Genomic DNA, 14214 nt, shown 5'->3' on the forward strand with positions numbered 1-14214 from the left:
GGATCCAGGGACTCACCTGACCTGTGACCCCACCCCCAGGCGGAATTCAATGCTGATGGTGAACCTGCTGGCGTTCGTGGCCGCTGTGCTCATGGGTTTCTCAAAACTGGGCAAGTCCTTTGAGATGCTGATCCTGGGCCGTTTCATCATCGGTGTGTACAGCGGCCTGAGCACGGGCTTCGTGCCCATGTACGTGGGGGAGGTGTCCCCCACGGCCCTTCGTGGGGCCCTGGGCACCCTGCACCAGTTGAGTGTCGTCATCGGCATCCTCATCGCCCAGGTACGCAGGGGCCGGGTCTGCTCGCCCAGCACTGCCTCCACCCCACCGCTTCAGTGGCTCTCGGGCCCGTGTCCAGACAGTCCTCTGACTAGACCTCATGCAGTTTTCCACAGCCCTGCAAAGGCAGCCTCGTAGTAGACATCCTAGGCATAGGGCTCAGAGAACACGCCACCACTCACAGTGCTCCCAGGGTCTCCCTGGCTGGAGAGCAAGTCCAGATGACTTGACCCGCTCATCCCAGGCCACTCAGCCTCCGGTCCTTTCCTCTCACCCTGGGGATCCCACTGGTTCCTCAGCGTGCCAGGCTCTTCCAGGCCTCCAGGCCTTGATACCTTTATAGATACACTCCCCTCTCTCCAGAAGACTTTCCCTTCCCCATCCCTAAAATCGTCCTGTGGCAGAGTAGCAGCCCCCGTGCCCTGTGCTGAACACATTTGTAGCCATGTCATTTGTCCTCCCACCAATGCTAGTGAGGTAGGTCCTGCTTTCCCCTTGTTACAGATGAGGAAACTGAGGTTCAGACAAGTTAAGCCTCACATTAGTGGCAGAGCCTCCAGAACTGGGGCTTTTTTTTTTTTAAAGCAGCAGGTGAAGGCCTCTGTGGGTGGAGCGGGGACCAAGGCAGGGGCGCTCACAGCCACTCTCCCTCACCTCCCCCCAACCCCCCTCCATCCCTGCTTCCCCCAGGTGTTCGGCCTGGACTCCATCATGGGCAATGAGGAGCTGTGGCCCCTGCTGCTGAGCATCACCTTCCTCCCGGCCGTGGTGCAGTGCGTCCTGCTGCCCTTCTGCCCCGAGAGCCCCCGCTTCCTGCTCATCAACCGCAATGAGGAGAACCGGGCCAAGAGTGGTATGGGCAGGGCCCTGCCCTCCTCCCCACCCCCTGGCCCTGCCCTTCTTCCTGCTCTGAGCCACCCCCACCTTCCCTCCGGTCCCCCCAGTGCTGAAGAAGCTGCGCGGAACGGCAGACGTGACCCGAGACCTTCAGGAGATGAAGGAGGAGAGTCGGCAGATGATGCGGGAGAAGAAGGTCACCATCCTGGAGCTGTTCCGCTCGCCCACCTACCGCCAGCCCATCCTCATCGCTGTGATGCTGCAGCTGTCCCAGCAGCTGTCAGGCATCAACGCTGTGAGTGCCCCCACCTACCCTTTCCTGTGGCCCCTGCCAAAGGAGAAGCTTTCCTTTAGAACCTGAACCCATAAGGGCACTATGCAGTGTCCCCTTCATTCTCTACTCATCCTGTGTCCTATCCCGCTGGGATAGAGGCAGGGGCAGGGCCCTGGCTGAGCCCCAACGACTCCTCTGTCCTGTAGGTTTTCTATTACTCCACAAGCATCTTCGAGAAAGCGGGGGTGCAGCAGCCTGTGTACGCCACCATCGGCGCTGGCATTGTCAACACAGCCTTCACTGTCGTGTCGGTGAGTCTTGGTGTCATTGCCCCCCACCAGTCAACAGCCAGGGTCCAACTCAGGGCGGCAGGGCCTCATGACTGAATGGCAGTGTTTACTGTGAGCCATGCGCTCCATAAGTGCTATCTTATTTCACCCTCAACAACTTGGCAAGTCCATTACACATATCAAACAGCTGATGACACTGATGCTCAGAGAAGTGCAATGGCTCGCCCACAGTCACAGCCAGGATGCTCAGCTGTCTGACTTTCCAAGGCCAGCTCTCCCTTCTGTACTGCTGTCGGGCTCCAGGGCCAGCTCTCTCCTCCTTGGATCCTATGTGGTCCCCAAGCCCAGCCCTGGGGAGGAGATGGTACCCTCTTCCCCTTCATCTCTGCAGTGCCATATGGCTTTCCCAGCACTTGGGGTGAGCCTTTGGGCGGGGTGTTTCCAAGGGGCACCTGGCAGGGGTGGCACTGACACCGTCTCTACCCACAGCTGTTTGTGGTGGAACGAGCCGGCCGGCGGACCCTGCACCTCATAGGCCTGGGTGGCATGGCGGGCTGTGCTGTGCTCATGACCATCGCCGTGGCACTGCTGGTGAGTTGCCGTGCTCTGGGCGGGGAGGTGGCAGGGGGTGGGTGGAAAGCTCACACGGGCTTTAGATCCCAGAGGGCATGTCTCAGCCCCAGCCTGGCCAGCAGCACCCAGAGGCCAGGTGGGGCTGCCCTCCACCTAGTTCCACCCCCCAGGCCTGGACCTGACCTTTTGTCTCCTTAGCTTGTCTCCTTCCACCCTACTCATGCCCTGGCTTGAACTGGCTCCTTCCTGTTTGGGGCTTTCTCACAACAGCACCTCTGGCCCCAGACCCCAAGTTCCCTCTCCCCAGGGAGGTGCTTTGCCCAGTTCCAAACCTTTCAAAGTCTTCATCTGTAGCCTCAATTCATCTTCAGAACAGCCCTAGAAAGTAATGCCCTCCTCCCCACCTCAGCAGTGGCGTGGAAACATGCCCCATCTCATTCAGTCCTCACGACTGGCAGGGTAGGTCAATGAGTATTCCCATTTCACAGGGGAGGAAACAGCCCCAGTGAGGTTAGTAAAGCAGCAGATAAGGGCCGAAGCCAGGAATCGACCTCAGGTCTAAGCCTGTCACTGTAACCTCGGGGATAACCTTCTGCCAGGTGCTTCATGTGCATGAACACTCATTTCTCCAACCTCAGGGCAAGGAAAACACTCAGGTGCTCATTTTACAGCTGAACTAAAGCTTAGGAAATCTGGTGACTGCCAAGAGGTCCAGCACGTGGCAAGTGATGAGCAGCAGATCTGGGATCTGAACCAAAGCCTGTAACTCTTCTATTGTGGCCTCCTCGAGGAGAATGATTATGTACAGAACCACATGCCTAGGGTTTCCTCTGTGCCAGCCCTGAGCTGGGCACCTTCCCGGCTTCTAACACTCACCCCCAGGAATGTTCTCCCACATCCTCCTGCTGCAGGCCAACTGCTCTGCAGCCAGAGCCAGGGGACCACAGGGACCTCTTAGCACCTCCCACTTGCACAGAGGGTAGACTTGAGCTCACAGTCACCCTGCAGGACTTAGATCATCTTGTTCAGATGAGGAAAGTGAGACCTAGTGCAGGGTACCCAAGTCACACTGCAAATCCAGGAACAGCCCCAGGCCTCCTGCCTTCTAGCCCAGAGCCCTTAGCCCCGCCCTGGGCTGCCTCTGCAGTTTCTGTTTCCTCTGAGAATCCATCACTGCCCAATCTAACTGTCCTCCCCTCTCTTGTCCTCAACAGGAGCAGCTGCCCTGGATGTCCTATCTGAGCATCGTGGCCATCTTTGGCTTTGTGGCCTTCTTTGAAGTGGGCCCCGGCCCCATCCCTTGGTTCATTGTGGCTGAACTCTTTAGCCAGGGTCCTCGCCCTGCTGCCATTGCTGTCTCTGGCTTCTCCAACTGGGCCTCAAATTTCCTTGTGGGCATGTGCTTCCAGTACGTGGAGGTGAGAACGCTTGTCTCCACACTCACCGTGTCTCTCCTGCATGCCGGCCCCCATAGTGCTGTGCAAAGTGCTGTCCTAGCTGTTCACTGGGATCATGCTGAGGAGGAACTTGAGGCTCAGAAACCCAGTCACATCGCTAAGAATCCTGACCTCAACTCCAGGGGTCTTTCCTTAGCTTGGAATTGTCCCCACTCCCCTCTGTAGTGGGAACTCTTCCCTGGAGCCTGGTACGTGCCAGGTGCAGGCGGTCTCAATTATCCGGCACTCCCGGGTTGCGGGTGGCTGTTCCCTTTTTCAGGTCAAAGGCCCAGAGGTAAGGTGATGTAGCCAAGGTCTTACAACCAGGATCCAGGGTCAGGGCTCCAACCAAGTGTGTCTGTGTCTTTCAGCAACTCTGTGGTCCCTATGTCTTCATCATCTTCACCGTGCTCCTGGTTCTGTTCTTCATCTTCACCTACTTCAAAGTTCCCGAGACCAAAGGCCGGACCTTCGATGAGATTGCTTCTGGTTTCCGGCAGGGGGGAGCCAGCCAAAGTGACAAGACACCCGAGGAGCTCTTCCACCCCCTGGGGGCTGATTCCCAAGTGTGAGGCGCCCCGCACCACCAGCCCGGCCTGCTCCCAGCAGCCCCACGTATCTCTCGGAGCACAGGCAGCTGGATGAGACTTCCAAACTGACAGATCTCAACGGAGCCGGGCCTGGGGCTCTATTTTCTTCAGCCAGCAATGATGTCCAGAAGAATATTCAGGACTTTCATGGCTCCAGGATTTTAACAAAAGCAAGACTGTTGCTCAGATCTATTCAGACAAGCAACAGGTTTTATAATTTTTTTTATTACTGATTTTGTTATTATTTTTTTATCAGCCAGAGTCTCCTGTACCCACCCCCCAGGCTTCACCCTGAATGGCTCAGTGCCTATGGGTGGGGACCAAGCCCTACCTAGACACTTGCCTTCTTCACCAAGCTAATCTGTAGGGCTGGACCTGTGACCAAGGACACACTAATCGAACCACGGACTGAGGCTTCTACTCGAGGTGGCTCTGGCCGCTCCCTTCTGTTGGCCTGGATCTCCCCACCCTAGAGGTCAGGCTCCATTAGGATTTGCCCGTTCCCATCTCTTCCTACCCAACCACTCGAATTAATCTTTCCTTGCCTGAGACCAGTTGGAAGCACTGGAGTGCAGGGAGGAGAGGGGAAGGGCCAGAATGGGCTGCCAGGTTCTAGTCTCCTTTGCACTGAGGGCCAGATGATCAATCACTATGAGAGGAGGGCCACGGGGAGGCTGATAACTCACTGCTCAAGAAGACATGGACACTCCTGCCCTGCTGTGTATAGATGGAAAATATTTATATATATATATTTTTTGGTTGTCAATATTAAATACAGACACTAAGTTATAGTATTTCTGGACAAACCAACTTGTAAATACACCACCTTACTCCCTCTGTAACTTACCTAAACAGATATAAATGGCTGGTTTTTAGAAATGTGGTTTTGAAATGCTTGTGGGTTGAGGTGTGGGAGAGAAGCAACGGCTGGAATGGCCTCAGACTTTTTGACTTGAGGTCCAGTCCCTTCCAGGCACCTCTGTTTGGTGTACTCTACTCTATTGCTCAAAAAGCTATATGATCCCTATTACCCAGAGAAAATCTAAATATCTTGGCATTCAAGGCATTCCCATTTTCCTTCGCATATGATAGATGGTATTCAAAAAATGACAGCTATGTGCTAAGCTTGATGCCCAGGCCTTGACATGCCTTATCTTGAATGTGAGGTAAGTACTATATGTACATTTGACAGGTTCAAAGAGATTATGTGCCTGAAGTGTCACAGCAAATAAGCCAAAACCCCTGCTTTTAGCAATTATGCTACACAAGCCCTACCCCATATCCAGCTGCTCCCCACACCCCCATATAAGCAAAATGAAACATGTTCATTTCTTGGGCCCAGTGAGCTGTCAAGCTGCCTTCTCCCACCCATTTCATTTGCAAATGCCCCCTCTGGTTCCAGCTCATGTGTTACTGCCTCCGCTTTAAAGACTTCTGACCCTTGTCTCTCACCCCTGAATTCCAAGACCGCTTCATCTGTTCCTTTCCTGTGACACTATACCCTTCCACCCTTTATCGCAGGGCCCAATTTCTCCCACATCTCAATTTCACGAAAGAAGTCTCCCTTTGGTTCATCTGGGTCTTCAGCACTAAGTGCAGAGCTTGGCACACAGCAAGCACTCCGAAAATATTTGATGTAATAAAACACCAAGGATATTTGTCCCGAGACTCGGCTGACAATGGTAGGGGTGGGGGGTGGAGACCGGTAATTTGCCTGTCGAAGCCTTCATAACTGCACACAAGCAAAACTATAAAATCTTGGCATGAAGTGGGGTTTTAAGGAGGGGCTGAGAAGGGAAAACGGATTTAATAAATGTAATTACCTACGTGTATTATCATCAGGTACAAAGAATCTGAGGAGTTACCCCTCCCCATCTCACAAGTGAGGAGTGAGGTTTAGAGAAGGGCTGGGGTCAGGTGGGACGGAGGAAGCCTTACGTGTACCCAAAAAAGCTTCTGTTGAAAGGAGTTATCTCTAAGCTTTACGAGGGGGCCCCCCGGAGGGACAGTGCAAAGAGAAGAATCAGGCCCAGCCTGCCAGGGGTGCACTCGGGGCTGTTAAAATTTATGGCGGCACTCTGGCAGCTGTTCCACCGAATGGAAAAGACACAAACCGGGGGCGGGGATAGGGCTGGGCGGGCGCGCCAGCCGCCAGAGCGTACGGATGCAAAGCAGATGGCGCGCAGACCCCGTGCCGCAACTTGGCCCCCGTGCGCCAGAGCCCCTGAAGCCGGGCAGAGCCTGGCGGCGCCCCAGCGCCACCCCGGTCCAGCGTTCCAGACCTGGATCTAAAAAGTACCGAGAGCCCACTCCCCGGTTCCCTCCCCGCACTGGGTTCGCACCTAGCTGCCGAGCGCCGGCCATTTCCCAAACTGCGGGGCGCACGCAGGCGCCGGGAGCCGGGGCCCGCCCAAGTCATGGCCCACAATGCTCCGGGAGGCACAGCTTCCGGTCCCTTGACGCCTTTTCTCTAGGGACCGCAGTCCACCGCGGGTGTAGATTGGGGGCCGGAGCGATCATCCATCCCCCGCAGACCCTAACTGCCATGCTCCACGTCAGGCTCAGCAATCGCGTACCCACATCGCGAGCCTCCCTTTGTCCACACGCAGGAGGGGCGGAGCTATGCGGCGTCTCTACCAATCAGAGCCGCACGGTTGGGATGCCGAGGGGCGGGCTCCAGGCCTCCACCAATCGCTGCTCCGGGAGGCGGCCCAGGCGGCGATCCAGGCGCTGGCTGTTAGGGGTACTGTGCACGTGGGTCTTCTGGGAGATGTGTTTGCTCCAGGAGCAAGCCACGGTGACTGCTTTAGCGCCAGCACTCTGGGGAGTGTAACTCACCTGGGCTACCTGTTGCGCAAAGTGACGTCTACGGTTTCTTACGAAAGGGGTGAATAGGTAATGGGGCTGCTCCCAGGTCGTCATCTTTTCCAGCGCTAAGTTCGGTGACAGTTTTGTGACATCGTTTATCTGATATCCTGGGCTTAAAAGTCGCCTTTCCCTCGAAACCTTCCAGATCAGGTTCCCCCACTGGACCCCAAAGAGTCCTGTTTCCCCCATCAAAGCTCTCTCCACACTGTACAAGAGTTGACTGTCCTTCCACCAGACTGGGGAGGCAACTTCTAAGTCATCCCTTTGTCTCCAATTCCCACCACAGAGTATGGTCTGGAGTGTTGAATGAATGCACGAGAATTTAGACTCAAAGTGGTTCCACAATCTGAGTTCTTCAGGGTGGTTTTAGGCAGACAACCCAACAATTCAGAATGTGTATTTAATAATAGGGAAAGAATATTCATTCTCGCCTGTCAAAACTACATTTTTAATGCCCCCTCTCTCAAACTATGATTTTTATTTGTTTCCTACAAATCTGACCCCTTCTGTCCTTTGCAATTGCTGGCCATAGTGCAGCCACTCATCATCTCTCCTAGGACCACTACAGCACCTCTTCACTGTTCTCTCTGCTTCCTGTCTCTTTCCTCTCATTCTCCACGCTGCACTCTTGGTGATCTTTCTAAAATGCACATTTAGTCATGTCTCTCTCCTGCTTAAAACCATGCCTGGGTCCCCATTTCCCTTAAGATAATGTCCAGCTTCCTTAGCCGGGAAATTCAAGGCCATTCACCATCAGTTTCTAGCTCTCAGATGCAGCCTCATCCCTCACCACTGCCCACGACCCCACCCCAATTGATGCAGGCTCAGTGTGCCAAGGAGTAGAAAGAAAGATTTCTTGGATTCTCAAGGTCTGGTAGTAGTGCTCCTTTATTCAGAGAATAGCATGGGCACAGGACCCATGAGCAGTAAGAGCCACAACATGGGGACAGGACCCATGGGCAGTGAAGAGCTGCAATGGGTTGAGGGTAGGGCTAAATTTATAAAGCATAGTATGTGAGTTATTTCTTTACAAGACAAAGGAAAGATCATGAAAAACATTGTTAAAATGGTATCAGTGTAGGTGGGGTCTGGTTATTGGGTGGCCCTATAACTTTGGATAAGAATCAGGTCAGATCAGGTCAGGACGTCCTATGCTTCCTAGAGGATGATATAGATCTGAATGTAGGGCAGGATGCCTTGGGCTTCTCTCCCTGGGGCAGCCTTGATCCTCATCATAAAATCCCCCCTGAACCCATTTGGCCCTGAAATCTTTTGGGGATATAGACTATGGTCAATCTTCCTTAACTACTTCCAGCTGTACAAAGTCATAGAGCTGTCCCTAAATGGGGCCATAGGGGTACAGGCAGAAAGTTCAGTGGACAGGAAGGTTGCATCCAGAGTCCAAGGCTGACAAGGTATACAGATCCTCTGGAGATGAGAGAATCATTTGACAAGAAGGGGTCCAGGAGGTGAAACTGTTGACATGTGGAAGACAATGAAATATACAACAAATTATAATAAGAAATACCAGCAATGTGATTAACCCAATGAATAACGCTTTGATAGTAGTCGAGAGGCCTTGACCTGACCAGGAGTCCAACCAATCATTTGGGGATAGGGTAGGGTCAGACATGGATTTAATTTGGTGGCTTATATGAGATAGGAAGCCAGAGATATTTTGATGGTGGTCAGGAATATAGACACAACATTCAGTTTTTATAGTGGCACAAGGTTTAAATTTTTGATTTAAAGAAAGTCCAGGTTCTGCTCAGGTCCAGCCTGAACTTAAGCTCAACTTGGTGACAACAGAGGTGGTGACGAATGAAACAGACACAGAAAGAAAAAGAGGAGATCAGGCCTCCCCCTCCTGGCCTCTTCCCGATGGTTATCAAGATAAGAGTCACATAACAGTTCCCATGCTGGGGCACACAACCCCAGCAGGACAGTTCACAGAATAAATCACAGGTCTCCTATCCTCATAACCAACTCAGTAGGCACCTAAAATACTCAACAAGTCAACTGCCAAGAGAGGGCGCCCCACTTAGGGTCGCCAGGGTGATCAGGCCCAGAAACCAGAGTGGGAGCTCTCAGGGGTGGAGCTTTTGACTCTTTGAAGATTCCTTTGTTTCTCGGTTGCAAAGCTCAAACAGAGACCAAAATGGCCACTGTAACTTTAAGAGATGAAAGGAAAGTTCCATTACCTTGAAAATCCTCCCTGAACCTAGGGTGGCATCCTACCCATTGTTCCTCCTGTGGGGTTCCTATAGCAAGGGGTGATGGGGGGGGGGCTCCCCCTGCATTGCATCTCTTGTATGTCTTCCCTATTGTGCCTGGCAGTAATAGGTGCCTGGTGAATGGTTCCAGAGATAAAAGAATAGAGAAAAACAGTGAGGAATTTTCCACTGATCTGGGGGATATTCTACCCAATTGTGTCCTGGACCCATTCTCCCAAGAAGGGGTTCCCACACTTAACCAAAGTTTAGAGTTTGGTACTTTCCTTGAACCAGAGTCCTGATTGGGACTTTCCCACAGTTCAGTGTGGTCAGGAGCCATAGGGAGGGATGCCAATCCAACCTTAGGAAAAGAAACCTGCCACAGGAGTCTTGGAGATTGGCAACCGTCCTAATGACTTAAGTGGTCGACCTGTGCCCATGTAAAATTTATATATTAGAGATAGGATTAGGAAGGAATGGATTAATTCATTCTTCATCACCCTTATGCTTAAGGTACTGATTCTCTTTGAGCTGGATGCCATGGTTTGCCCCATAGAGTAGCCATGGGCAGCAAACATGGATTCATACAGCTGTCTGAGAAGGTTCCCGATGGAAAAGTGAATTTAGATCCATCCTTAAAAAAGAGGAAGGCACAAAGAAGAAAAGGGCACTTTCCAGAACTTAAGATCACAAGCCGATGAAGCAAGATCCCCATATGGGCCACCGGAAGAAATGATACGGGCTCAGTGAGCTGAGGAGTCGAAAGAAAGATTTCCTGGATTCTCAAGGTCTGGTAGTAGTGCTCCTTTATTCAGAGAATAGCATGGGAACAGGACCCAGGGCAGTGACGAGCTGCAATGGGTTGAGGGTAGAGCTAAATTTATAAGGCATAGTATGTGAGTTATTTCTTTACAAGACAAAGGAAAGATCATAAAAAACATCGTTAAAATGGTATCAGTGCAGGTGGGGTCTGGTTATTGGGTAGCCCTATAAGTTTGGATAAGAATCAGGTCAGATCAGGTCAGGACGTTCTATGCTTCCCGGAGGATGATATAGATCGGTATGTAGGGCAGGATGCCTTGGGCTTCTCTCCCTGGGGCAGCCTTGATACACATTACCAACCATCTTCCAGGCATTGATTACTCTGTCCTCTGACCTCCATGTACTCCTTCCCCTACAAGCCTTTGGGGTTCCCTCTACACAGACTGCCCTCCCAGCTACTCTTGTTTTCCACCAGGTAATCACATCCCATCACAGCCTAAGGAGTTGGCTGAGGAAACTCCTAGTTGGGGCCTGGCTCATCATTCTTTGGGACACTGCTGCTACTACTCTTTGTTGTGTGAACATTTAGGTCAGAGCAGGTTTTAACCTCAACCCCTCAGGGGTTCAGAGAGAATAGATTGCTTTGGAGATAACCCTTTACTAGGACTATTTCAACAAATCCATTCGGAAACCCTGTCCCTGGCACCCCGGAATTATCTTCCTAAAACAGTGTCTGACCACATTACTCTATGGCTTAATGCTCCCCACTGTCTCATGGTAAAGCCCAAATTCCTTAACCTAGCAGTCAAGATCTTTCACATTCTGGTCTTTGGAGACCTTTTCTCCCAATACTCTCCTTTAACACCCTAAGATCCAGCCAAGTGACATACTCAGTGTTCCCTGGACAGCTTCTCACCTAACTGTCTCACCCTAAAACTTTTTGTTCAAGCTCCTTCTTTCTCCTGGTCTGCCTTTGGTCTCTCCAAAGTCTGTCTGATCTAAAAAAGACCAAATTAACTGTCACTTTCTCCATGAAGCATTTGTTCATTCCTTCAACTGTTGCTTAACTGAGCACTTAACGTACACTCTTTGCCGATCTTTCTCCTAAGCTATGTGTTGTCTTGGAAAGAACATGGTTTCTAGAGTCAAATAGAGCTGATTTCAGATTCTTGCTCTGCTACTTAGCTGAATAACCTTGAGCAAGTCACTTCACCTTTCTGATCTTCAGTCTTCTCATCAGTCGTGATATGAAATAAGATAATGTATGTGGAGTGCAGGTATCAGCTGGAGTTACTCCATATTCCCCCTTCCACACTATTCAGAAAATCACCCCCAAGATTTCTGTGAATTCCCAGGGATCTCTTCCATTCCCAAGGTCATCTCTGGCTCTGATGGTCGGGAAATTCAAAGGTCCAAAGGCGGGACCACGTTTGGTGTGTTGGAGGACCAGCAAGGAGGCCAGGGCGTCTGGACCAAGGTGACAGGTAGGTGAGATCACAGAGGTGGCAGGACGCCAGATCATGCAGGGCCTTGTAGATCACTCGAGGACCTTGTTTTTTGTTTTGTTCTGTTTTTTTTAAGGTAAGAAGAGACTTGACACTTTTGTTATTTTATTTGTGTTAATTATAAGCGGTTACAGTCAGCAGGTTCGTTATTATAGGGTTGGTGAACAAATCCAGCCTCCTATGGCATATTTTACACCTTTGAGGCGACCAACACCATTCCTTGCATTTCAAAATATATAATTATCTATGATAAAAATACAGCTGTAAGGTCACAACAACCCATGGAAGATAATTAGGAAAACAATCCTCTGACTATTACAGTAATTTTGTTGCCCTTTCTAGCAAGGAGTCTTCAGAATTCAATTGCTCTCTAAGACGAAAATAAGTATAAAGAATAAGTATAGATTTAACTTAAACTTTATAAAAACTGGTAGGTAAATATTCTCTCACCTCTCTCCTTTCTTTCCAAGCAGAGGGTACAAGATCTGTTGGTGCTTTGTCTTTTCAAGAATGCTTGTGCCAATAGGCTTTACTCAAAGTTTCTCATGACGTACCGTTGACTCTTGTTGCCTTGGATTTAAAATCTAATTTTAAACAAGGTCCATCAAAGTATTCGGGGCTTATAATTTCTTTCCACACACCGTAGTGTAGGTTGGGATGTAACTACAGTGAGTCTCTGTCCTCCTACAGCCCTGACATCTGGTTCTCAGTGGTAGACCTCAAAAAGCAGTGAGGGTAGAGGTGAGAAGTGTGGGCTCTGGGTCATGTCGCTTAGGGACAAAAGCTCATCACTTCTTATTGTCTTTTTACAGAGGTGGGAGTGGAGGCTAAGACAAGGGACACAGTTAATAATACCTACCCCGGGTGCCTATGAGGATTAGACAAGACCAAGTTGATATGCTCTTAATGTAGTGCTTGACCATAAAAATGGTAAAAATAGGAGCTACTATTATTTCCTGACACTTTATTTCTCCATCCCTGTCATGTCTTTGAGCTCTGCTTTCTATTGGCCAAGATTATAGCTAGCTGATCTCCCAAACTAAACGCCTACTGAGGAAGCCAAGGTGAGTGCCAGCTTTGCCATCCCTGCTTGGAGGTTACCTATATTTATGGTCACAGTGATCCCTGGTGGCGAAGTTTCTGTCTTTAATACCAATAGTAGCTGATGTTTAGGTAGTGAGTGATATTTGTCAAGCACCATTTTAAATCCACGACATATATTAATACATTGAATCCTAACGACAACCTATGAGGGAGATACTATGATTAGGCCCATTGTGTAGATGAAGTCATTGCAGTTGGGCCACCAACATGAACCACACTCTTGACCGACCTCCTATTTCCATCATGGCTTAGCTGCCTCCTTGGCAATCAAATCGAGAGGGAAAACCCATCTTCTTATCTCCTATTACTCTGCCCAAAAGAAGAGGCAGTTATTTCCATTTATTGCTGAACAAACTGAGACATAAAGAAGTCCAGCAGCTCTGTTCTTGTCAGATCATCACCCCTAGGGGCAGTGCTACGTGCTTTCTGTCAAGTGCAGCTACTTATGTACATGAAGTGTGGTGGCTAAGAAAATGATCTTGAAATAGGAAGCACAGAGTTTTAATCTAAGTAATGCTGCATATTGACTCTGTGACCTCTCAGACTCTGTTTCTTTCGCTATGAGATAAGGATAATAACTGACTCTATCTCACAGGGTGTGCTTAATGTTGAATGAGGGACATGCAGGTCAAGGGAAGCGTCTGGCAGGCCTTGAGTGATGAGGATACGCAGCTGCCCAGGGCCACATATAGAAGCAGCAGGGTTTGTGTTTGGCCGGAGGGTAGGCTGGTCCCTCTTCACCTTCAGAAGAAGCTCTCCATGTTTATTTCAGACCCACACACGGTGAGAAAAGTGTGTCACAGTGGGCTGTCTTCTCTCACTAGCCTCTCACTTCAGAGAGGTAGGGAAATGGAATGAACGGCTCTCTCTAGGGCCTGAATGTCTCCCTTGCAGCTTTGCACCTGTTCCTAAGCAAGGCTTGGCTTCTGAGTGGTCACTGCCACGCTCTTGGAATGGGTGCAGTTGAAGATGTCCTTCCTCTGCACAGCCCAAGTGAAAAATGTCAGGAACTGCACTTCACAGAGGCTCAAGTCCAGGCACCCCACACACCCTCCCCTGGAACTGAGCAGCACTCCTTCCATGTCTGCAGACGTGCTGTCTCTGGGACAGTGCTCCATTTCATAGGGTGTCTGGCAGCATGGGTCTCGGATTTGTCCCAGTCTGCCCTCTATGTCTATGGTTTGGTGGGTATCTGGGTCGATTTGTGGCTAGGTTCTTCACATTGTTAACAGATTAATAGGAGTAACCCTGAGCCAGGACCTGGACCTATTCTGAGAGCCCTCTGACCTGCCTATCCCCATGCCCCAGGCCTTGGGCATCAGGAACTTTATGGGGGTGCTCCATAGATACAAACTAACAACCTTAAACCACCCAACATCACACACGACAACCCAATCCTCTATAGGACTCAATCCATTACCAAGCGCTCTATGGTGGCCCATTCTAACCTGGATCTGGGCCAAAACCAATCACAGTAACTAATAC

The 14214-nt window shown here is 50.5% G+C and overlaps 1 protein-coding gene across 1 annotated transcript in view; it reads left to right on the forward strand.

Annotated features, from left to right (window-relative positions):
• The window catches only part of SLC2A1 (solute carrier family 2 member 1), a 28770-nt gene extending 23614 nt beyond the window's left edge, over positions 1 to 5156 (forward strand). The window contains exons 4-10 of the mRNA XM_008538524.2: positions 40 to 280; positions 968 to 1130; positions 1222 to 1409; positions 1595 to 1699; positions 2168 to 2269; positions 3466 to 3669; positions 4059 to 5156. Coding sequence (XP_008536746.1) covers positions 40 to 280; positions 968 to 1130; positions 1222 to 1409; positions 1595 to 1699; positions 2168 to 2269; positions 3466 to 3669; positions 4059 to 4259 — 1204 coding nt within the window. The 3' untranslated portion in view covers positions 4260 to 5156. The remainder of the gene's footprint in view (positions 1 to 39; positions 281 to 967; positions 1131 to 1221; positions 1410 to 1594; positions 1700 to 2167; positions 2270 to 3465; positions 3670 to 4058) is intronic.
• The last annotated feature ends 9058 nt before the right edge of the window (positions 5157 to 14214 follow it).

The sequence above is a fragment of the Equus przewalskii genome, chromosome 2 (assembly GCF_037783145.1).
Source record: "Equus przewalskii isolate Varuska chromosome 2, EquPr2, whole genome shotgun sequence".
Taxonomy (NCBI): Eukaryota; Metazoa; Chordata; class Mammalia; order Perissodactyla; family Equidae; genus Equus; species Equus przewalskii.